The 25,776-nt window shown below is 46.8% G+C and overlaps 1 protein-coding gene across 1 annotated transcript in view; it reads left to right on the forward strand.

Moving 5' to 3' along the window:
* The first annotated feature begins 4,343 nt into the window (after positions 1-4,343).
* Positions 4,344-25,776, forward strand: part of LOC135816705 (eukaryotic translation initiation factor 4 gamma 1-like) — a 33,974-nt gene continuing 12,541 nt past the window's right edge. The window contains exons 1-3 of the mRNA XM_065329832.1: positions 4,344-4,510; positions 18,327-18,745; positions 24,080-24,246. Of these exons, the coding sequence (XP_065185904.1) occupies positions 18,599-18,745; positions 24,080-24,246 (314 nt within the window). The 5' untranslated portion in view covers positions 4,344-4,510; positions 18,327-18,598. The remainder of the gene's footprint in view (positions 4,511-18,326; positions 18,746-24,079; positions 24,247-25,776) is intronic.

Below are 25,776 nucleotides of genomic sequence, written 5' to 3' on the forward strand. Positions count from 1 at the left end.
GCGCTGCCTCCACCCTATTCACTAGATCCCCGATCTTTGCTGGCTATGTGTTTTGGGCAACATTACCAACGCAGGCCAAGACCAGCACGTCGATGGATAATTTTGTTGCTAAAATCTCTGCTCAATTATAGGTTTCATGTATATCCTGCTGGTTTGTCTCCTCCTTTGCCTTCTTTGCCTCTTATTTGTATTCTTTTATCTGTTTTACTGCTGTGGTTGGCTTTCACCCTTGTCTCAGTTTTATTGGCCGTCATCATGATGTGCCATGAGATAATGATATAAATACAAATACAAATACAAGCAGGATTGTAAACATTTAGGAGTGCAGCTCAGCAGTAATCTTAAGACAAGTATAATGTCCAATTACGACCTTCCTCCTGGACACTCTGTGCAGATGGACAGTGCAGACTTAAACTTCAAGCAGGATTGTAAACATTTAGGAGTGCAGCTCAGCAGTAATCTTAATAAGTTCGATCATCATTTCAATACCATATCCAAGAAATTTCAGCAAAGAGTAAATCTATTGTGCTATATCATAGTATATGGGTCGCTATCTACCTTACCCCAACATTGCCTTGCTCTACAAATCATATGTACGCCCCACAATAGAATATGCCTGTTGTGAACCCTCTGGTTCTCTAAAGTGTCAGGAACGAACGACCCCACACGGCACGAGGACAACTATTTATTCTCAACAGTATAATTATTTCACTTCCATCGACTACCAATAATGAACAATGAATGAATGAATGAATGAATTACTAACACTGACACCACCAGGTAGTTATAGCGTGAAAATGACAGCGTATATGAGAAAAGCATACACATACCACATACAACTACAGCGCACACAGCAAACCGCACATAGCGCATGTAGCGTATTACGTCGTAAACATCAGCGGTACGGCGGTGTCGGGATACAACTGCATTGAAACGAACACAATGTCACAAGCGAGAAGGCCGTTCACCCTCGAGAACTTGTGGTTTCACAACATTCTCCCCACCAAAGGGCTTCTCACCGCCGTACAACAACTCACACGTCAAATGATTTGGGGCTTACTACGCGTCATTTGCTGCTGCGGTGGTGGCCATGGTAGAATATCACTAATGCCCACCACTTCGGCCAACTCGATTTCGCGAAGCTTGCCGCTGTAGGCTGTCGCACACGACACTGTCACCGATCCACTTCGACATGGGGCGGACGCTGGACCAGACAACACACAACCGATAATTTCACCAAGCTCGCCGATTCGGACTGTCACACACGACACGGTCACCGGTACACTGCTTCGACCCGGGGCGGGCGAGGAACCCGAGGACACACATCCGATCTCTGTGTTCCACGCAGTCTCGCCGTTGACCTCTTCCGTGCTAACCAGTATCGCCCTTCTCGTTATCCTCTACGCCTTGCGCTTCTACGTCTTGCGCCTCTACGTCTTGCGCCTCTACGTCTTGCGCCTCTACGTCCTTCGGCCGAGACTCCAGCTGCTTCTGAGCGTCTCCGACCGATGTCGCCATGCACTGCACCGACGCAGTGGGCCTTGGATCTGATCCTCCCACTGGCTTCGAATACTCCTCTGACCGCTGCTTGTCTGTAAGCAAAGTCTTCCACGCCTTGTCCGGCGTCCTTTCGCGTGAGGCAAGCAAATCTCAATTTGCTCCCTCATATTTACTGCTGGCGATGCGCTCGTTCATCTTCTTGAGCTTTTCGTCAAACTCTGTGCGGAGCGCACCCTCTTGCCGTCTAGCACTGCACTCTTCAAACTCCTCGCTCTGTCGGAGCCTCTTCTCCACGTATTCTCTCAACCTATCGCCTTCAAATCCATACCGAATTCCGCTAGCGATAAAGCTGGCTTCAATGATCCATAGTTCCTGTGCCATGCTCGCTTCGTATCCTGGCGTTGTTTGTTTGTTTGTTTGTATTTATTTTGATTCGCAAGTTCAAACGGGCATAAAACCCAATAACATGAAAGCGAATATGAAAATCATAATGAGAATGAGAATTCAAATACTTTGATCTTCAACGTAGAGTCAGCGGTACATCAGAGGGAGATCGGGTACAACAGAAAGAGAACAGAAAAAATCAGGCGTGGTCGCCAAATGTTGTGAACCCTCTGGTTCTCTAAAGTGTCAGGAACGAACGACCCCGCACGGCACGAGGACAACTATTTATTCTCAACAGTATATTTCACTTCCATCGACTAACAATAATGAACAATTAATGAATGAATGAATGAATAACTAACACTAAAACCACCAGGTAGTTACATGTATAGCGTGAAAATGACAGCGTATAATTATGAGAAAAGCATACACATACAACATACAACTACAGCGCACACAGCAAACCGCACATAGCGCATGTAGCGTATACTACGTCGTAAACATCAGCGGTACGGCGGAGTCGGGATACAACTGCATTGAAACAAACACAATGTCACAAGCGAGAAGGCCTTTCACTCTCGAGAACTTGTGGTTTCACAACAATGCCCCACAGTCTGGAGCCTCACCCTAACTACTGCACAGCTAGCTATGTTTGATGTCCTGTAGGCTAAGGTGTGTAGACGGTTACTCAGCCAAGGTAGAATGTGACAGATATGAATCAAAAGATAGTTTAAAAAATAGTATGTGTATCTTAGAATCCCTCCATTTCAGCCGTACCCTCATCGCTATTAAATTTTATACAAATCTTTTCAAACACATCCACTTTCAACCTCATGTCTTATCCATTTTTGATATCAATATTTCTCGTAGTGAACGCAGACCGAACAAGCCTGTTTTCAACTCTCATGGGAAATTTTCATCTTCCCTTTTCTTATAAAATCGGCAAATTATGGAATTGTCTTCCACCCAAGATTATCGCTATAGATTCTGTTTCAGAATTTCGGACACAATTTCGCGCTCATTATAAACCGCATATTTTGCCTGCACAAGTCGCTTCACTAGTATATAATTAAAGGATCATTTTCATTGTTAGGAGACCCCCTCGATAGGCTATGCCTTTGGGAAATCCTTTAAATCATAAAATTTACATAATTACATTCAACTACAATCAGTCAATGGAACCTGTTTTACTCTAAACTTGTTGTTGTTGCTGTTGTCGCGAAGGCGGAGTAAGCTCACTTCTTTCCGTTCCCTCATTGCCTTCAAACTCCACGTGTGTACCGGATACCGATCGAATACAGTTATTTCCTTGCCTCACTCGCGTTGTACCTCCTTAATCAGCTACCTACATTGTATGACAATGGCAGAAAAACGCCAGTGTTGACTGTTGCAGTGACAAAATACCCTTTGTTGTAGGTGACAAGCCTCGCCAGCCCCGTAACACGCGTTTTGGTGACTCTTCTGGAGGTAAGGCAATAAAGTGAAGGTAAGAGGCGAGCTTACTCGGGCACACACCTGGACTCGAGGTCAGAACTGCATGCTCTGTCTGCTCGGTTCTGTTATGAAGAAATCAGTAAAGCACTGCCGCTTTTATAGGGCGAAAATGAAGGAGATTCTGCATGACGCCATGCGTCAGGAAAAAGGGAAGAAGTCTGTTGCGCCCGTCGAAACAGAACGTGGGAAGTGATGGCAACAGTAATAGCGTGTTATAGTGCACCACATTATTGTGTTGAGCCCGCGTCGCTGGCAGAAGGATGTTGTCCTCCTTGATTTGCTTCAAGTATCGCGTACACGTAGGATACAGTGCATTACGAGATTGTCAGTTCTCCATACAGGCATGATGATTGACAGCATGTTCTAATTCTTTGTTGCCATCTTCAATAGGTCCGTCAAATAGTAGTAATAGGTTTTTGCATTTGACCCGACGCGCTTGTCAGGAGTACTACTACTACTTGCTTTCGTGGAGTGTGGCTGGTGAACTGTTCGTGCTGTGATCTGCAAGCGTCGTACCGTGTGGGTCAAATGAAAAACACCTATCACTACATCATACATGTAGCATATTCTAAGACTAAGACTAAGGGCCTTTAAGGCGGAGGACCAAGGTGTTCGCAGTGCGCCTTACCATGCTTATAAAGGTACAAGTCTAACCGTCCACAGACTGTCAGTAGACAAAGCCCCGGTACTGCGGTAGGCGGTCTTGCCAGTCTTGCCAGTCCCCTTCGGTTCAAGTACAGTAGTAGCACCTACGCATGGTCGCCCGCTCTCTAGCCTTCTCTATTAAAGTATTATCACGTAATGCTATAACATTACTGTTGAGTGTTGTTCTCTGATCAACACCCTGCACCTACACCCAGCACCTACACCTACACCTACACCTACACACAATCATCGTGACAATGTCGTTACTAACACGTACATGTAGGCCAACTGAGCAACTCTTTCTGCCACAACTTGCTTATACAAAACCAGCTCTCGCTCTCGCGGCAGATTGCATTTTACTTTCCTTGTTCAAGAGTACAGTTTGAGCGATATTTGCTCCGTTTGATTTGGTACGCCGTCAGAGACAGAGAGGAGGAACCTGCCTGTGAAACCGAAGCTGATTTCAACATCAGAGGTACTACAGTAGGTAAGCAGTGACGTGTTGTTGTTGTTACTTTTTTTATACTTCACCAGAATTACAGGCAGTAGAATGCTTTTCACTAGACCAGGTCTTATTCAAAATTTTGAAGGACGCTTCACGCAGCTTCATTATACTTGAATTGTTTGCAGGCAACCTGCCTACACTCAAGAGAGCACTGCATTTCACACAAATCCATTGGTATCGTTACAACGTTTCGGTCTTTATGACCATCATCAGGAATGAAGTGGACATGGAAAGAACAGCAGTATAAAAGAAGAAGGCAAGCAAGCAAGGTCTTATTATTATTATTATTACTACAAACCCTCAAACCAGTTAGTATTATTATTATTATTATTTTATTGACGACTACACCATAGCTCAGTGGTTAGAGCATCGTTGGCTACAAGCGAGGGTCTCTGGTTCGAGTCCTGGTGGTGACAGTCAATTTTTTCTTCAGACTTTTCCCGTTTGTCTCTTTCCCTCAAACCAGTTAATATTTTATGACTTGGGGCTCCCCGCGTGCTAGTTTGTACGTGAGGTGTGTGGGTTACAGTGAGGGCTGCGTCCCACCCGCCTGTGTGGATTAACAGGAAGTGTGAGTTACGAAGTCTGAAGAAAATGTTGAACGGCCTCTGCTGAGATGACGACTACACCATAGCTCAGTGGTTAGAGCATCGTTGGCTACAAGCGAGGGTCCCTGGTTCGAGTCCTGGTGGTGACAGTCAATTTTTTCTTCAGACTTTTCCCGTTTGTCTCTTTCCCTCAAACCAGTTAATATTTTATGACTTGGGGCTCCCGCGTGCTAGTTTGTACGTGAGGTGTGTGGGTTACAGTGAGGGCTGCGTCCCACCCGCCTGTGTGGATTCACAGGAAGTGTGAGTTACGAAGTCTGAAGAAAATGTTGAACGGCCTCTGCTGAGATGACGACTACACCATAGCTTAGTGGTTAGAGCATCGTTGGCTACAAGCGAGGGTCCCTGGTTCGAGTCCTGGTGGTGACAGTCAATTTTTTCTTCAGACTTTTCCCGTTTGTCTCTTTCCCTCAAACCAGTTAATATTTTATGACTTGGGGCTCCCGCGTGCTAGTTTGTACGTGAGGTGTGTGGGTTACAGTGAGGGCTGCGTCCCACCCGCCTGTGTGGATTCACAGGAAGTGTGAGTTACGAAGTCTGAAGAAAATGTTGAACGGCCTCTGCTGAGATGACGACTACACCATAGCTTAGTGGTTAGAGCATCGTTGGCTACAAGCGAGGGTCCCTGGTTCGAGTCCTGGTGGTGACAGTCAATTTTTTCTTCAGACTTTTCCCGTTTGTCTCTTTCCCTCAAACCAGTTAATATTTTATGACTTGGGGCTCCCGCGTGCTAGTTTGTACGTGAGGTGTGTGGGTTACAGTGAGGGCTGCGTCCCACCCGCCTGTGTGGATTCACAGGAAGTGTGAGTTACGAAGTCTGAAGAAAATGTTGAACGGCCTCTGCTGGGATGACGACTACACCATAGCTCAGTGGTTAGAGCATCGTTGGCTACAAGCGAGGGTCCCTGGTTCGAGTCCTGGTGGTGACAGTCAATTTTTTCTTCAGACTTTCCCCGTTTGTCTCTTTCCCTCAAACCAGTTAATATTATTATTATTATTATTTGAACAAACGGCGAGGAGACAACAATTTGATAACCGCAATCAGTAATACAAGCTGGATCGACATTTGTGTACACTGTATTCATGTACAGTTTTACATTACATGAATACAGTGTACACAAATGTCGATCCAGCTTGTATTACTGATTGCGGTTATCAAATTATTATTATTATTATTATTATAGGCTTTTCCGCGTTGGCATAGCCAAGCAAGCTTGGCTAGCCTTCGCATAAGCTGCTCCATAATGATGAGACGAAACAATGAATGCATGTATATACGATCTAGGACAGAACCAAGGTTGAGGATATTTTTGAAGAAAGCTGCAAGTTGTGTTGAGGAACACAAAGTTGCAAACTCTACGAAAGTAAACTGCAAGAAATGTTTTGGGGTTGATCTCATGATTATTGTAGTCACAGGTTGTGTTAGTAGCATTAAAGGTTGTGTTTTCACAGGTATATTGTTTACATTCCTATTCTTTTACAGGATAATATTTTCATAAAATATGTTAGTCAATGAGTTATGTTATGGTACACCGTACGGCCATGTAGCTGCCACAGGTGGAAGCAGTATTAGGCTTTGGTGTATGCTTTTATCACATTGCTGCATAGGTCTTTCCAGTCTTGTCGTGACTGGGAGATGGCATGGAGGTTCTCAAGTTCCTCGCGTTTCTTGAACGACCCCCCGATACGCTGCAGGTCCTGGTGCAGACTCAGTGGCAGAGTGGTACGTGGCCGGCCCCGCCAGGTGGCAGCGGAACTTGGATTTTCGAAGTATGCTGCCATCATAACGCGTGCTGGTACATCGTCGTTTAGTCTCAGGACATGGCCAAAGAGCCGCCACCTCGCTCTCACAATGGTTTCCCCAAGGGGCTGGGAGTTGGTGCGTTTATACAGGTCGATATTTTTGATCCTCCCGACGACTGTTCGTCAGGTCTAGTTCCCACAAATGACTTTACCCCTCTCGCCACCCCCCCCCCCCAAAAAAAGGGCTCCCTAAACTAAAATTTAAACTAACACAGTACAACACATAACAATGTAATGTACTCAGCTAAGGTACGTATCAAAGATCTCAATAAACTCAACATATGTTTAGTAAAATTAGGTGAAAAGAATAGGCGTCCGAACTCCAAATGAAGTCCAACGTTATCAGTCTTGTCAGCACTGTTGCAGCTTGACCCTGTTTCCGTGGAGGAAGCAAACACTGCTTTGAGGCGAGTGACTATAGTGACGCCTTCTGGATGAAGAGTTTCTAACAGCTGTTCACAACTAGGCCACCGTCAACTATAGTGACGGAAACTGCTGGCATAATCGTTTCGCCACTACAATGTGTATAGAGTTTCTAAACTGAAACATGTCTGGAGAAGGGCTGAGGACTGATATGAGGTTTCCTGCAGCTTCATCGTGTCGCGGTCGAAAACGTTACACTTGGCAACTACAACCACCCTGCAACAAATCCGACCCGATCGACTCAACTCGAAACCAAGGAGGTCCAAGCCCAAGGACTGAAATGTCTAGCCAGAGCCAGGGTCAGGGATGAGCTTTGGTTTGGGCCTGGCATGGCATGTACTGCGAAGTGTGCGCACGCGCACGTACATGTACTGTAGTATGCAATGTATTAGGGCTGAAACGGTTACACATTTGTGCTTAAAGGGGAAGTTAAGGCAAAAATTAAAATTTCACCAGTTGTAGTCTTCGGGGTGCTGAGTCGAATGGTCTTGGTCCGAGGAAGCTGAGACGCTCCCTTCCTACTTGAATCCCAATCGAACTCGCGCACTTCCACCGAAACTGGGTGACTGCGCCCTACGAGATGGGGATTTGTATGCAAACTGTCACTAAAAGCGCCATTTCGTTCTTATAAAAGCACGGATGACCGCGATTGGCCCATATGTTGTAGTCTTTTGGACGCTGAGTCGACTGGTTTTGGTCCGAAAAGGCTGCGATGCAGCGTTCCTCCTTTATTCCCAATCGAACATGGCTGAACAAGCGGTCACGTGCTCCTGGGTGCCCAAATCACCTGGTCACCACGCCAGCAGGCGACAAATTTCACACCAAGGTTCAACTCGAGTGACAGGAGTGCATCCAAAAAAGGTCAAACAGGCTAGTAAGTTGTACCCTGCAGGCACGGTGACCAGGTGACTGGTGTACGCAGGAGCACGTGACCGCTTGTTCAACCATGTTCGATTGGGAATAAAGGAGGAACGCTACATCGCAGCCTTTTCGGACCAAAACCAGTCGACTCAGCGTCCAAAAGACTACAACATATGGGCCAATCGCGGTCATCCGTGCTTTTATAAGAACGAAATGGCGCTTTTAGTGACATTTTGCATACAAATCCCCATCTCGTAGGGCGCAGTCACCCAGTTTCGGTGGAAGTGCGCGAGTTCGATTGGGATTCAAGTAGGAAGGGAGCGTCTCAGCTTCCTCGGACCAAGACCATTCGACTCAGCACCCCGAAGACTACAACTGGTGAAATTTTAATTTTTGCCTTAACTTCCCCTTTAAGGGGGCAGCCTACCCATAAATTTCATATGGCATTCAATTGACCGTAACTTTGGTGTTTCTCAGTGGATTTGAGTGAAATTTTGACCACACACTCCTGCCACTATGCTGGCCCTCAGGACATGATTTACAAGTTCTTGCGCCTCACTGACAGGCTTTCCAGGCCGGAAAAACTCAAATTTCCGGCATAGTGCCACGGTGTGCGAGCCACCCAGGAGCCAAACAAATGCATTTACATTTTTTTCACATTTTCGTGCCCATTCTGTCCGTGCGCGGGACCCAAACCTAAAACAAGTCCAGAAGCAGCCATGGGTGGTGGGGTAGGGCCCCTCAACGTGGCCCTGGAATCTGTCACAACGGAACGAGTGGGCGTTCTCTCGCGGACTCCCACAGACCCAAGTCAATTTTTGAATTTTTTAGGTTTAGGGTGTGCTACGAGGTCGTACCTTTGATACAACATCCAGTGCTGGGACCTCCACAGCAAGCCATTTCCACAGCGCTGCACACCAAATCCAGGATGCCCTCAGAAACCGGCAAAGACTGCCACTCACGTTTCACTACTGCCTAGTACTGAATCCTACCTGACTTCTTGACACGACTCAAACTTGCCAAAGTCACTAAATCAACGTCAACTACAATAATCAAGCCACATATCTGCAACGTCACGAGGGTGCTGGCAAAAGTCCTGCTGCACGGCGGCGGGCTTCGCCCGCCGCCGTGCAGCCCAATACGTGTTTTTTTAACGTGATTTTTTGGACTTTTTTGGACTTGGGGCAAAATTCTGCACACTTTCGCGTGTTTCCATGATACGACAAGTTGCGCACGGTCTGCTCACATTCAAATACAGTGCTGCCAACAAATGACAGCATGCAACAAAAAAATCTTTCCTTGCAAGGGCACATTTTCGGCCATAACTCTTGAACGGCTGGTCAGATAGGGACACAATTTTCAGAGAATTTGCAGCTATTCATGCTCTTTCAACTGACGTAGCACTCAATATGAATTTACAAATTCGATTTTTCAGCGAATTTTTGGGTAGTCTGCCACCTTAACGGTTAGCTGCTACTTGTTAGCATAACGGTCGGTTAACCGGTTATAACCTATAAGACTGCAACATGGAAACTTCATTGATTTTGACGCCATTTTCATGCCTTGTCTGAAGAATTTTCATGGTTCTGTACGAAATAATCGAAAATAGGTAACATCCGCTGGGTAGCTAAAAAGTGGAGTGCACAATTTTCACCTTACACCTGAGGTTATAACTTTGGTGTCCTTCACTTGATTTTCACAATCTTGGGCTCCTTGGAAAGCTCCTGGTGAGAGCAAAGCGATGATACTAGGTTCCATCAAGCAACCTCCACATATCAGGCGCAGGAACACAGCGAAATCGTTTCCAAGCCCGATATGCAAGCAAATCCGTCCCATCAACGCCATTTCACTTTCTTCCATCGCAGAACGCACAAATATTTTGAGACGATTGAACTTCAGGCCGCTACGTCACTACCAGGGAGTCGTCAAATACAAATACAGTAGGTATTTGACGACTCCATGGTCACAAGTTTGTGCTCAGTCGCTCCAAAGGCACGCAAAAAAGGATTTGTTTCACAAAAGGTGGTGATGAGTATCGATCGAAAATTTGAATTTGCAGAGATAAAAATTCGGCATGCGATATCTCTGGAGTCAGACATCGCAGATCTTCGGCGATTGTTGCAATGCAGAGCTCAGAGTTTCCGCTACCACCACCACGTAGAGCCTTCGATTGTTGAATCTTTACATATAAAGAAGAGGCACCTGTGACGTGTGTGTGTGTGTGTGTGTGTGTGTCACGCTCAGGCCATGCTGCGGAGCAGCGCTGCCCTGAGCACGCGAAGTGTGCGAACAGTGTAGCACATGCACAGTGTAGCTAGCGGCCGCAGAAGCACTGAGCACGCGAAGCGTGCGAATCGTGTAGCTAGCGGAAGCAGCCACAGAAGCACTGAGCACGCGAAGCGTGCGAATCGTGTAGCGACCACCACGTGCTGAGCACGCGAAGCGTGCGAACAACGATTACGTAGGTAGCAGACACGTACGATCATTACGAGTAGCAGTAGCAGCCGCGCGCAGAAGCACTGAGCACGCGAAGCGTGCGAATCATGTAGCCACCTAGCCTAGGCCATAGGTCTAGGTAGCACTAGCAGCCGCACAAGCGCTGCTGACCACGTGAACCGTTCTCTGCAAATAGAAACATCTGCAACAAAAGGATACAAAAGATCTGCACTGACTGCACTCTGCATCTGATCTGCAGTGAAGAGCGCATCGCACTTTTGTTCGTATTTAAAGTTTATGAATTTTTTGAGCCGCTTCATCCGCCACCAGGTGATGGACAACCCTGACCAGCCTCCCGAAGGCGTAACAGACGTCCCTCCTTCTCCTTCTCTAAGAACCTCCCTCACCAGGACTTCAGCGGTCTGGCCACCACCACGTGCTGAGCACGTGTGCTGTTCATGTACTTGCTTCACCCGCATGCCACATTCGGCCAGGCAACGCTGGCCGGGGGTGCTGCTAGTTTGAACAAGAAATGACGGAGTTATGAAGGTTCCTATTTTTCGAAAAATGTTCGAAAAAATCGCTGCATAACCGGTCCGTCGATCAAACGGTTATCCGTTTGTTTGGCCCTAACGGTTGGGAGTTCAATAGGGCTTGAAAGTGCTACGTCACTCCATAGCAATGGCATAGCAACAATTTGAAAAATTCGAAAACTGGATCCACCTGGATCCAGTTTTTGTATGGATCCAAGCACATTTCAAGCGGTCTCACTCACAGCAAGGTGATGTTGCCAGTGAAACTGACTGATTCGGCTAGTGGGGGCGGGGTGACAACTGGTGGCGAAGCAAAAGTTGCACCTGCATACGACATGAGTGGGTTGCTATGCACCCACATACTGAGGCAATAGCAAAGTCACACCTTAGTGGATCCAAAATAGAAATCTGATGTCAATTTACTACTCCCAGGCCGTTTTTGACGTCATCACTTTCAAGCCCTATAGGGCTTGAAAGTGCTACGTCACAGCATAGCAACAATTTCAAAAATTCAAAAATTGGATCCACTTGGATCCAGTTTTTGTATGGATCCAAGCACATTTCAAGCGGTCTTACCCACAGCATGGTGATGTAGCCAGTGAAACTGACTGATTTGGCTACTGGGGGCGGGGTTACAACTGGTGGCGAAATAAAAGTCACACCTGCATGCGACATGAGTGGGTTGCTATGCACCCACATACTTAGGCAATAGCAAAGTCACACCTTAGTGGATCCAAAAGTAGAAATCTGATGTCAACTTACTACTCCCTGGCCGTTTTGACGTCATCACTTTCAAGCCCTATTCCGGTCACTGAAAACAGTGAAACTGAAAAGCGAAAACTGCAGTCACAGCTCGCCTGTACAAAGTGAATGGGCGCCTTGTGACCATGGTGACTAGTCGACTGCTGTTCGAGATGCAGTTCGAGGCCCGAGTATCTTCTCCCGCGGCCTTTTCGGCCTTGTCGATGCTATTTTTAGGTAGTTGAGGTCATTACCTTTCCGATGGTGCCACTAGCACTGCCACGCATGCCATGCTTCCAAAAAATAATGCCTCGGCGCTTGGCGCGGATGCACTTCGAAGTACTAATTTCGACCAGATCCGTACTCGACCCCGCGAGGAACACCTGATTTTCGTGTTCAGCGGCCTCGAATTAGCCTAAACCAAGAGGATTCTAGAACATTGCGCTTTATCGCAGTAGGAGGAAGATGATCACAGAAACCAGCCCACGGCGATTTCCTGGTGGTAGACGAAAAAAATCGAGTGAACTGCGCACACACTGTAGAAGCAGTGACGGTGAAAACGTGTGACTTGTGCAAATAGGCGCGCACGGCATGCGTGCACACTGCATGCATGCACACATCCTGTATCGTCATTGTATGCACCAGATAGTGCAGTGCTGGACGGAAACCACACGGCTCACATCCTACTTGCATACTTCTGTGACTACTTTCTCCCCCGTTTTCCTATCTTCAATCGACTATACTGTAACTCTAGATTGCCTTGGAATTTTGGGTTCAAATTTTCACAGATTGTTTCTCACATCTTCCCGGTTTAGAAAAACTAGCGTTTTATGCGAAACTCGCGAATTTGGTTTTTCGATTGAAGTCCCAACTAACCATGCTAACGGTTACATAACCGGTTATTCGTAATAACCGTTTCAGCCCTACAATGTATGCATTATTATCAAGACAAGAGTCCATATTTTAATTTATGCACTCTTGATGACTGGTGATTGTAGTCTTGTTGTAGATCCATGATGACCGGGTGACCATGATGACCAAGGGCGCCGGGCATGGTTATGATGCGCATTGTATGCACGGTGCATGTGAAAAAATCGGTCGGCGCAATGTTGGTCGGGTTACCCGAGTCTTTTTCGGTGCGGCCTATTTCTTTTACTACATGCCATGATGGCATTGTAGTTTTAGTGATTGGTGCAGAGATCTAGACTCGAGACCGTTTCGATAGCAAGGCGTTTAGGGAGAGTGTTGTGAAGACGTATGGGTAAGAGAATAATAATAATGATAATTGATGAAGAAAGTGTCTCCTCCAAACGTCGGAGCTCGCCCCTCCTGCCCACTGACTCAACACTTGACTCACTCACCGTCCGTGTGCGACACTGACTCACGCTGCTGCCTGGTGCTGAGATGTTTGTCGCGCTGGATACCGCGCGTCTCTGTCAGTTTGTATCTCTGGGTGATGGTTTGGCCTGGAGAGCAGTGTAAGTGGTGCAAGCATAGATTTAGGTTTTTGGTTGTTCATGTCTTGGTGATGCTCATCAGAGACAATCTTCCTCAGCCTACTCAAGCTCAACTGATGAGGGCCCCCAAACACTGTGTACATGTGTATTGAGCGGGGGGGGGGGGGGGGGGGGGTGCTTTTTGAAGGCTTGCGGAGTGGAAGGCCAAGGGTTCGAAGGGCTTCTCGTGGTATCCAGACACAGTCGTGAGTCAGTCAAGTGTCAAGTCAGTCGGCAGGAAGCGCGAGCTCCGACGTTTGGAGCAGACACTTTACCGCCGATGTCGCAACATCTTAGCTCGTGAAAAAATAATAATTATTGATTTTTCAGTAAACTGTCGGATCCCATATGCATGCCCAACGTTGCAACAAGTGCGCTGGATTGTTTGCTGTCCTCGGCCTCCTAAGTATGGACTTTCCAGTGGCCGCCAGTCGAGTTCAGGTGAGCGATTACGAGAGGAAAACTTGAACCGTTAGTGATCATTATTGTCTTGACTGGCTGAGCGTCCCAGTTATCTCAAGCCCGTTTGCACAAAGTATTATTATGACTGTGCACGTCTTGGTACTGTCGTGAACATGGAAATCCAGTCGATGTGAACATGGAAATCCAGTCGATTGGCCGGGGCCGGCGCCCTCAGCGCGTACAGAACAGCGCTTGATCCGATGCGACCAGCACGCTGCAGCACGTGCGTACTGCTTTACCCGCGGCTGCATGACCCGCCCCCTGGGCCCGCTAGACGTGCGACCGGATTTCCATGTCCACGACAGTACTTTCACTCAGGCGTAACTCAGACCCAAAGCACAAAGAGAGGTCAGGCTGGCAGAGCCCCCAAGTCCAGTGTCTGTATAGTAATCGTAGAAACACAGAAACCACAAGGGTAGTCAAGGCTTGTTTGCTGCTACTTAAAAGTTTCATGCTTTCGCAATCATCAGACAACCCGAGGATGGGGTGCCGACCATGCCGGTATATAAAGCCTAGTTCACATTCGATGGTGCGCGACGGGACGCGACATAAGGATCGACAGGACTGTCTACGGCGTCCAATGTGAACACCAGGAACGGAAACACAACCGTACTACCGCACAGATCGGGAAGCAACGGGAAGAGTTGGATCGATTCAACTTTTCATACCGTCGATGGGCGTAGACGGGGACGCAAGTGTACAAAAAGTCTGCAGTTCGAGTGTGAACAGGAGACGGCGTCGTGCGCCGACTGCTCCCGATTCGTGCTTGGAAATATTTAGCATGTTGAACACTGCGCTTCCCATGATAACTCACAGAATGGCTAGCACGACTTGAGTTGAATTTTAGCAAGATAAGATCTCATGTCACTTATAGTATTTAGGGATAGTTCAGGAGCGTGACAGACAAACTATTGTATCATTTCCTGGGCCTATTATATGAATGCCACAACTTCGAGGGCTAACGTTTTGGTCTTCATGAAAAACTGGTATAGTGAAGTTGATTCCGCTTCTTTCAAGGAGAGATAATTGAAAAGAAGTCCGGCCCGAAAAACTAGAAAATTAGGTCCTAAAGTCACACCGTCACGGACCGTGCCATTAACACTCGTACCGCTCGATGTTCAACATCACAACGACTGCTGCATGTTGTGCCGTACAAATCGTACAAGATTTTACAGCTCACCGCAGCTCACCACAACCGTCCCAGGACCTTACGTCCTGTGCCGTCAGCGTTGCGTCGAATGTGAACTAGGCCTAAGCCGGGAGACGGTGGGTCTTGTAGCGCTGAACGAAATGCTGTGTGAGAATGTGAGGGCTGTATAGGTTTCAGGGCTAGCGGTGTTATTTTAGGCAGAAGGCTGTGTGCAGAGTGTGTGGTTGTCGTAGGCAGGGGGCTGTAGGAGCGCTCCGGGTAGTCATAAAAAGCCAAAGGAAAATTAGGAAACTACAAAGGCCAAACGGCTCAAGCAGACAAGTCCACTTGAGTGGTGGTGGCACTTCTATAAACAACGTTGATTCAAGAAAGCTAAAGACAACTCAAGAGAATCTCCTCGATATATCTAGCCAAGTCAGCAAGCTCATCAGCTGAAGTCTAGGCGAGCGGCTTGGAAGAGAAGGATCGAGCAGGCAGCAGCAAGTAGAGAGCCAGAAGTTTTCTGTGCTAAAGTCAGCAAAGAGTAAAGTAATGAAGTGTGGAAGGTAGCGCTATTGCCAGTAATGGTGAATGGATGCAACAAAGCGGAACAGCAGACCTGCACCAGCAGCAATACTAGTAGCTGACAGCTCTGTGGTAGTGAATAGTCTAGGTGTTACAATTAAAAGGGCGACAGCAGAGGTTGGCATATCGTACTTCGGTGATCAAAAGGAAGAGCAGTACACTAAAAGCAGTACACTGGTTGCTAATGAAAATTGATGGAAAACTGTGATAGAGGCAAGCAAGTGACTGGTTGGTACTGCACTGCATGTGATAGAGAATGTGTACTTGAAGTACAGTACTAGAGTGGCATTAGGGACCAGTAGTACTATGATCTATACAGGGTCACCACATTATTATCATTATTATTCTGATTATTCGTCGCGGTTATCGATGGCACTTCGGTCTCGCGCCTTCTGGGTTCGGCCTGGCCCCATAGCTCAGTTGGTTAGAGCATTGCTCATGACAAGCAAGGTCCCGGGTTCGAGTCCTCACTCAACAATCAGCGCATGCGATAATAGTGCACTACACTGACGGACGGCACTGATGTTCTACAAATAACTGGCTATCAGCGCTAGCACATCTTGTATGCGCACTCCAACAGCCTTCCAACTTGGAAGGTTCTAAGGTATATTATTTTTAACAACATAGGAGGAGAAGGTGAGCGCAACCAAGACAAGCACGAGCTGAAAGTCTCAACTTTGAAGATCCAAGATGTGCTAGAGTTGTTAGCCGGTTTGTGTAGAACCTCAGCACCGTTGGTCAATGTCGTGCAATGTTATCGCATGAGCTGATTGTTCGGTAACTGGTGGTGTTAGCGGACTTTAGAGCGTAACTTGTAGTTCCTTGGCCCTTTTCCTTTTTATAAATTAATCGGCTTGGCTCTCCATCCGAGACCACTGAGCTATGGTGTAGCTGTCATCCCAGCAGAGACCGTTCAACATTTCCTTCGGACTTCGAAACTCGCGCTTCCTGTGAATCCATACAGGCGGGTGGGACGCAGCCCTCACTGTAACCCACACACTTCACGTGCAAACTAGCACGCGGCGAGCCCAAAACCATAAAAGATGCATATGTTTGAGGGAAAGATGCAAACGGGAAAATTCTGAAGAAAAAAATTGACTGCCACCACTAGGACTCGAGCCAGGGACCCTCGTTTGCAGCCAGCGATGCTCTAACCACTGAGCTATGGTGTAGCTGTCATACTGAGCATCATAGCTGTCATAGCATAGCATCCACTATTCCATTATTTTTGTTATTATTTCTCAAAAGTGCGAAGACTCCAATGTAGCCACCCACTATACCCTTACATTGTCACGACACTCTCCAAACGGTCTCTGGGATACACCAATCGCTAAAAGAAAGAAATGAATTCCTGAAGATGAGCCTTACCAGAAAATTCGAATGAGGCCACCTAGAATTAATTCGTTGTTTCGGGTCACTTCACTCATCGGTACCAGGATCGGTCGGTCGGGTTTATTTTATATTTTATTTTATTTTGGTTACTGGCATGTACGTGCATACTGCCATGTGCATATCGAATAGCTTTTGTCTGTCAACATGGTCAAGCCAGTCGATCAAATCTGACTGTAAACGATCCAGCGAAGCCATTGCCCCATCAGATGATTCAGATCTAGGTCCCGTCCAGGAACAGATCTTGGCCTTGCTGGCAAACAAGTCTGACGAGCAGCTCTCACCAAAACATCTGTCTATGAGCGAGGCGGTGTCGGAGCTGATGTTGTTTCAGGACCGATTGCGGATCAGAGAAAACAACGTCGTCACCGAGCGCTGCATCCTGTCGTTTGGCTGCTTCAGAGGTCGATGTCTGAACTAGGGTCATGTGTGTACATAGTCTAGTCACGTACATTTGCATGCACAATAAAAAAAAACATTTTGCGGTCGGGTCAAAAAAGACGGTCGGTCGGGTGACCCGACACAACGAATTAATTCTGGTTGGCCTGATAATCTTTTTTCTTTTAGTGATTGGTGTAGCCCAGAGATCGTTTGGAGAGTGTCGTGAAGATGTATTGCTATTGTTATTATATATTATGTATATACTGCTGCATTGCGCTTCGCTCGCTACCTCTCGTAGTCTGAGCACTCTGGCGCTAGAGCAACGAGTCTGTGTCTGTGGTGCCATCTTTACACCATGGCTGCCAACTAGGGTTACTAGGAGCTCGTAGCTGTACAGATGAGGCGTTTATGGCCGAAACAGCTTGCTGTCTACAGCATTGGGTATTATTATTGTTATTATTATTATTTTTTTGAAAGGATTGGGAGAACGTCAAATTCAAAGTATGCAGTTCACTTCCCTGACTGATACTTTGAATTATTATTATTATTATTATTATGAAAAACTTCCGTGGAGATAAGAATGTTATTAACGCAATGAATAGAGCGAGCTGCGCACTCAGTACAAACACCATAAGCAAATCTTGTTGTCATGGATAATTAGAAGAAGAAATCACATGGGAACGAGTTATGAAGCAACTATCCACGACTGTAACAAGATAATAAGCAGTCAAGACGTGCGATAACAATGTGATTATCCGAGTTCATGGATAATTATTTCTTTTTAACATTTGCGGGACCATCTCATCAGAAGGATTACTGGCAAATCTAAATCAATCCAATATCTCAGTATAAATACGCACAGTGCAAGTAGAAACTTAGCCTTATTTGGCGCAAGCAATGAGAGCTGAATTTGTTTGTCACCTGATATTGTTGATTGGTGTTGTCTTTCAGCCCTAGTTGTTCAAGTTTGGCAACAGCGGATCCAGTGACGTCTCCAAGCAGTGTGTAGACGGTAGCTCTTTTCCAGCATCACGCAGGACAGGATCAACAACATTGTGCCCGCCTCAGCCGCAACACGCCCCAGCAGAAGCTGCAATAGCTCCAGGGACCGACCGCTGCGTGGATATCCAAGTGCATTGGATGCTAGGTGCGACCGTACCGAAGCGCTTGCAAGTGTCAGTGGATCGTTTTCTGGCCCTCCGCCCCTCAATCGCTCCGTCAGTATGTCTGCAGGTTCCTCAGCAGTTCCACCATCTGCTGCCGCAGCAACGAATGGGGATACTGCACCCGCAGTGGCACTGCTAGAATGTGAGGTCGGTGAGAAGGCCAATGCTTGCACTGAAGAATACTTGAGTAGTTTCTACGATGGCGTAAGTACACCTTTCGTTCATATGGTCGTTTCTAAACATGTACACTCTGCTGTTGTGGATCAATACGTGTGGTGTTGCTCTATTAAAGGGGAAGTTAACCCTTTACCGGTCTACCATAAGCAAACCGATACTATAGTATCGGTACGTTTGGCCCTCGCTTTTTAGGGTCTTGTTGCTAGGAGACAGCTAGAATGGGGCTCTGCGCATAGCTGAGATCTGAGGCTTTCTGACAGTGTACGAAACAACCATACTTACCATACACATTTTTGCCGTATCGATCGACTGAAAATTGTTGAAATTGGAAAACACGACCATCCGCCATGCGCGCATTTCGAGAATGCGAGTGCATGTCTCGGGGCCGTGTTTGACGAGCGTTCTAAGAGCAGCAGCAGCATCACCAGTCCAGGCTGGATCTCCCGGGAGGTTTCGCAGTTCAGTGTGTTGAGAGAAAGAGCTCCGTTGAGTCCTGCTAGACAGCTTTTACAGCCTGTTTGGGTGCATTTCTGTCACTCGAGTTGATTGTGTGAAAGTTGTAGCTTGCAGGCACGGTGACCAGGTGACTTGTGCATGCAGGAACACATGACCGCTTACTTAAGCAACTATGTTCGATTGGGAATACGGGCCGAACGCTGCATCGCAGCTTTCTCGGACCAAAACGAGTGGACTCAGCGTCCGAAAGACGACAACATATCAGCCAATCACGATCATCCGTGCTTTTATGAGAATGAAATGGCGCTTTCAGTGACACACATCCCCATCCAGTAGGGCACAGTCACCTAGTTTCGGTGGAAGTGCGCGAATTCGATTGGGAATAAAGGGGGAACGGAGCGCCTCAGCTTTCTCGGACCAAGACCATTCGACTCGGCACCCCCGAAGACTACAACTGGTGAAAATTTGATTTTAGGCTTAACTTCCCCTAAGGTGGCAGACATATGGACGACATATGCAAACCACGGGTCACACTTCCATTACGCATATCTTCAGAACAAGTGCTCCAATCATGGAGAAATTTTGCACACAGACACTATAAGGGATATCATCCCTGGAAATATTATCTTCTGGGGTGAACCAGGCACACATATGACGCAGCTGAACAAAGAAAATGAAAATGCGGTGCTTGTACGAACACAATTCCGTTCCTCTAATGGTAGGCCATGAGGAGATTGAAACCACACCACAGGATTTTGGACGGAGACCTATGTGTTCACGCCACAATCTGAACCTAAATTTGAGGTGACCAGCTACTCACAGCATCTAGAAGACACCGTTCAGTTACCATCCCAAACCGCACGCAAATAAACTACAATAAATGTAAGGAATTATCAAACAGCAGAATAGGAATATGAGCAAACACATAGGTTCAGATTGTAGCCAGGAGATTGTAGATGCGAAAAGACCCTACTTTTATGGGGCTAGGACAAACAAGACCAAAGTTATGCCCGGAACACTGCCGGGAGTATCCAGAAAAAGGCCAAATAAACTGTATTATTTCACAACTCAGAATGCACCAGAGCTGTACGTGACGCCTTCTTTCTCAGTCTCAGCATCAACGAGACCCTTTTTGACTGCTCTTCTGCGTTTCCTGGCCTTCTTCTCTGTATCTTGCGACTTCCTGGCAGAGTGATACATCCGTGTGGTGTCTGCTTTGTCCAAACCCACATGGACAAAGGACCCGACATCACAGTGCATGCCACGCATTACGGACTTGACCGTAGCTGTCCCATGGTTGAACAGGCCAACTGCCAAGTAGGTCGATGTCTCAACAGTCAATGGGCCCTAGAACGATGTTTTGGGGCAGAGGCTCCACAACACAGCATTGAAAGCTTCATTGACATTCTGCGTTGCACCCCGCACACATCTTGCTAGCAGCTCCCGGTCAGTGAGGCGGACATACAACGGCTTCAGCTCATTTACGACAGCTTTGGGCAGCACGTGCGACTGGTTGTAGATGATGTTGGCACCAGCTTTCTGTTGTTGGTACTTGCACCATGAGTCTTTGCCAGGAGGACACATGTCATGGGACCCTCCGTGGTGATGCAGGGAAGCCCAGATGGCTCGATATGTGCCGTCGACATCTCCAACATGGCCACGAACGGCAATGCCATAATAGTTCTGAAGCTTGTCCATCATCTTCTCAGTCAAACGGCCCTTTCCTGTCAAGGCCTTGCCATCGCTAAGCTTTGTGGAGCCAAGTTTCGTCTTCAGGTCACGCAGCCCCTTCCCAACTCTCTTCTGCACATGTCCTATGCATTCATCCTTGACAATGGCCGTGTCACTGTAAGGCTTTGCAACCGAAACACGCTTGTGGCCTTTACTGTCTCCGTCCCCGATGTACGTCACGTAACGAAGGTTGTTCTTGGCTTCAGACCTGCTCCAAAGCTTCTCAACTGCCTCGGCTTCCATGCCGGGTGCAGAAGAGGTGGTGTTCTTGGCACAAGAATCAGTGTGAGCCTGGTGCCATTCCTGGTATCGGTCCGCGGATATTTGGCCTTTCCTTCTCTTTACTTCCCAGCTCACGCACTCTGGGCAATGCTTGGACAGTACCTCCACATCAAGGATTTGCTGCATGTCGAATGATATTGCAGACTGTACGCCGTACAATGATGAGTAGCCTCTTCGCATCCATGTACCATCGGTTGAAACTGCAATATCGCCAGGCTTTTCCTCACCGGAACGGAGAGCCACAACGTCTGCTGCTGCTTTCTGCATACATTTCTCCGCCGTTTTCTTTGCGCTCTTATGCAGGGCACGGCAATGGGCGGCATATGCAGGCTTCCCCATGGGGGAGGGCATATCCAAAATAGTGGTAATGGTATTGAGAGCTTCAAGACCACGTCCAATCATGCGCATTGCCAGCACAGCCTTCCGGTTAACGTCATAAAAATTGCTGCGACCATGCTTCTGCTGTTTGGCCAAGACAGATGTTGCTGAGGAAGAACAAGAATCACAAACCAGCTCTACCACTGGTGCTAGGCCCTTCTTGTTCACTTGAGACAGCGTCAGGCTGCCCTCCTTGCAGGTCTAACAGACAGCTGTGGCCTCAAGCATGTCAACTAGCGCAGGCAAATACATAATTCTGTTTCCTGACAGATCCTGGGCTGAGTGTTCTTCTTCATCATCACTACGATCGCCATCCTTATCACTGTCCTCCAGAGTAGCCTCACCGTCATCGTCCCAGAAGGCAAACTCTCGCAGCTTGGAGTAGGATGCGCTCTGAGGAGTGCTGTCCAGTTCCTCACCTGTGTTTGTGGCACTGACATCGTCGTGCTCAGGATCCTGTGACTCGGTTGGAAGTGGATCAGAAGACTCAAACTGATTCCCCAAGAATTTTCGCTTTCGGCTGCGATACTCTGCCTTGGACTTGCGCTTACCCATGCTAAGACTTAGAAGACCAACAACAGATGCAATGGCAGAACAGGAAATTGAAGAAGAACAAAGAAAAATAATGTCGACGTGTGCTTGTCACCTAAAAACAATTTGAATTTTTTTGAATTTTTCCAGCCCACGCACGCACGTACAGCTAGCTAGCCAGCTGGCTTTGAGCTGGAGCGTGCCGCGACGAAGCGCTGAGTCTTTGTAGATTCTGCTGGGTTTACAAGAGACTATCTCCTAGATTCGTACGTCTCAGCTCGATCTGTCGCCGCAAGGGCTGCCAGAATCGTTCGGGTGAAGTCAAACTCGTGCGTATTCGTGGATTATTTCAACTGAGTTTGCGATTTTTCAGTTGAGGGCGCACTTCAAACGCCCGTACCTCTGTTATGGATTGCTCCCTGGGCCTCACACTTTAGGAGATGAGAGCTGAAAGCATTCGCTTTCTTCTGATACCACACGCCATACCACTTTCTGAAATTCGATTTTTTCGATATTTTGGCTATGTCTGCCACCCTTAATTAAAATGTTATCATGACTTCAGCAAGTGTCAATCGAATTCAAATAACTAAAATTAATGGAAGATAAAGTATAACTTCCGTTACTAACCACACAACAAGCAGACCTGTTTGGTAGCTGCCGTATATTCCGGAGTATAGTGCGTACTTTAGATGTGCTATTTCAGGCCCTAAATCGCAGGTGTGCACTATACTCCGAATACGAAAATGTAGGTACTTCGATAAGTAGTGCAATGCATCAAATTGTTGCGAAGTCTGTCACCTCTCACACTTCTCAGGTCAAATGTATGCATTTCAAGTGTCTACTGCCAGCTTCACTACTAATGCATGAGGAGTATGAGATCCCAGCGGTAGCACGTGCATTATACACTTGGGAGAGATACGTTTTCGGCCCAATGTATGACACTTTCCAGCTATGGCAAAACTACGATACTTTCCAGATGTGGTGGGCTAGTGCCTTCAACCAGTTGTTCTGCAAGGAGCCTGCTTGCTGACTTTAGTTAGGATGTCAGTTGGAACACTGTACATGGGGTGCGGCGTACTACAGCTAGCAAGCTACTCGACCAACTGCACAAGCGAAAATGGGAAATGAGACGGGGAAAGATAGAATGATAGCCTTTGTTGAGCAAGTTGAGTCACTAGTAGCGTACATAAAGAAGCCATGCTCACCACCACGCTAGTGTGTGTGTGTTATCCATGACTTGTGCAGGTTTGGTTGGTACACTCTCTTGCTGTTGAATAGAAAGTGCTCAAGTAGTGGACGGATTTTGAACAGTCATTCGACACTTGATAGGAGTAATCATCAGTGAGGTTCTGCTATTGTGCCCAAGTGTGTTCTAGGGCTGAAACATTAATTACTGGCATGCGACATTTGGCACAACAGTGACTGATGCTCAGGGTGTGTTAAAAAACAATTTGAGAAGTTGGAGAAGTTTAAAGAAGAAAAGAGGACCAATGAGCTACATGTTAAGCTATAATATCCAGTAAGACCACTGCAGTTACTTTACAATCAGCTCATGCGATAACATTGCATGACACTGACGCGTAATGTGTAGCTCTTTGGTCCTCTTTTCTTCCTATAAATTAATCCTGGCCTCTCCATCCGAGTCTAGTTGGAGAAGTGCTCTAGCTATCCTGTCTGAATTTATGCGTATTCTCCAAAGGTCGCTGAGCTTCAAACCTGGTTGAAACTTAAAATAATAATAAGTATTACTTTGGCTTTCAATAACTTTTAAGAGTTCAGTTGAGTTGCTTTCTTTTTCCATTAGCTCAACAATGATTACTGATGAATGTTGTACGAAACTTGTTCAAATCCTTATTATTCTCTTCGCTGTCAGTAATTTTGAGCCCGCACGAATACAGTATGTACATGTCGACTCGGCTTGTCCTGCTGATCGCGGCAATAATCCTTGTGTTGTTGTTTTTTTGGCTGCACTCTCACTTTCAGGAGATTCCGCATTGGGTCCCGGAACCTCCCTCCTCCAGATACCTTCCAACAATTGTCGCTAGGATGATAATATCGGAGTTGAAGCAGGACGAGCATTGCAAAGGAGTTGATCTACTCGCTGAGCTGGCCCGGATTGGCACGGCCAGTCTGGAGTACATAGTAGCTGGGTGAGTTTAAAATGATGACGTTGATTGATGAAGTGAATTTAATGATAAATTTATTAAGTTTCCGTGACGATAAGAAGGACATACTAGTGGACGCAATGAATAGAGTTAGTTGCGCACTCAGTACAAACACCATGAGCAAAACCACTTGTCATGTACATGGATATTCCTTGAACGTACTCGAGGCCAACTCATCAGATCATCTCTACTGAGCGCACAACTCACTCTATTCATTCCCGTAGCGATGAGAAACACGCTACTCCAGTAGTGTCTGGTGCTAGCCAGGGTCTACACTGCTTTTATTCTGTATCTGTTTGTGTCCGCGTTGGGGCCTTTCACGCACGTGCCGCGCCATGGTTGGTGGTATTCCGTATGTGTCCCGTACCGTAAAAGAAATAGGGCCACATATTCGAATAGTGCTTTCAGAGATATTCTGTAGAATATTAATAGTAGTCTCAGTTTGTTCTTTGCGCTACAGTCCATTCAGAGAAGGATGAGCGCTGGCTCTGGAGAGCTCCCGTGTTTGGTGATTTTTCGTGATTTTGTGGTACACTGCGCAGTGCCGCGAGATTCAAAACTTGAAAAAGGGTCCAAAACAAGTGCCTCAACTGGGGTTCGAACCGCAAGTGTACTGTTGTGCAAGTGGAGTGAACGGCCTGGATTTTCATGGTTTTTCGCCAATTCAGTGCTTTGGGGGCAAAACCTGACCAAAATGCTAGTCTCGTTATGGCTTGCTCTTCGGAGAATTTAGACTTCAAAAACACAATTGGAAGAGCATTCCATGGGAGATTGCCAAAAAATTGTGACAAAAACTCAAAATTTGACCCATTTATGGCCAAAAGCTAGGATATCATCTCTTACTGAACGAACTGTAGTAGTTTTCAATAAAGTCCTTCCACTTCCACCAAACTCCAGCAACATGACTCCAAGTTGTAGATACATGTACTGACAAAACAGTGTTTTCCTCCATACAGCGCTGTTTCGACTGCTATAGGTCTCATCAGTGAAGGTTGGGAATGGTAATGAATGGCCGGAATTTATTTGAAAGCACCGTTTTATACGTGAACATAGAATGAAATGAAGAATCGCGATCCCGCGCTTAGAGGTAACAGACATGCTATGTGCTATCACGCGGAGAAAAGGTTCAAAATGACACTGCTACGCGCCAGAAGTGTACTGAGGACATCCTTGATACTTGCGCAACAGATTCTAGTACTCTAGTAGTTTTAAGTCCGTGTGTTTCTTCATCGTGTTTTCGGTCAATGTCGAGATGTCTTCAAGTTCTCCTCTCGATTCTGAGGGAGCTGATCCTGTGCTGGTGACGGACAACGAATGAGTATAGCGGCTTCGAATGTCGGGTTCTAGTCAAATGTTAGTAAGAAATCGGCACGCAGATCGGTCGGTAGACCCAGATCTGTTTCACTAGAGCGTTTCCAGAAGCTGGTGTCATCAGTAGGCCAGATGTTTGCTTCCAGCGAGAGTTTCGTGTCCCGTTTCGATCAGGCGTGTGCTTCCAGTACTTCTTGTCAGCGT

Source organism: Sycon ciliatum, chromosome 5, assembly GCF_964019385.1.
Source record: "Sycon ciliatum chromosome 5, ocSycCili1.1, whole genome shotgun sequence".
Taxonomy (NCBI): Eukaryota; Metazoa; Porifera; class Calcarea; order Leucosolenida; family Sycettidae; genus Sycon; species Sycon ciliatum.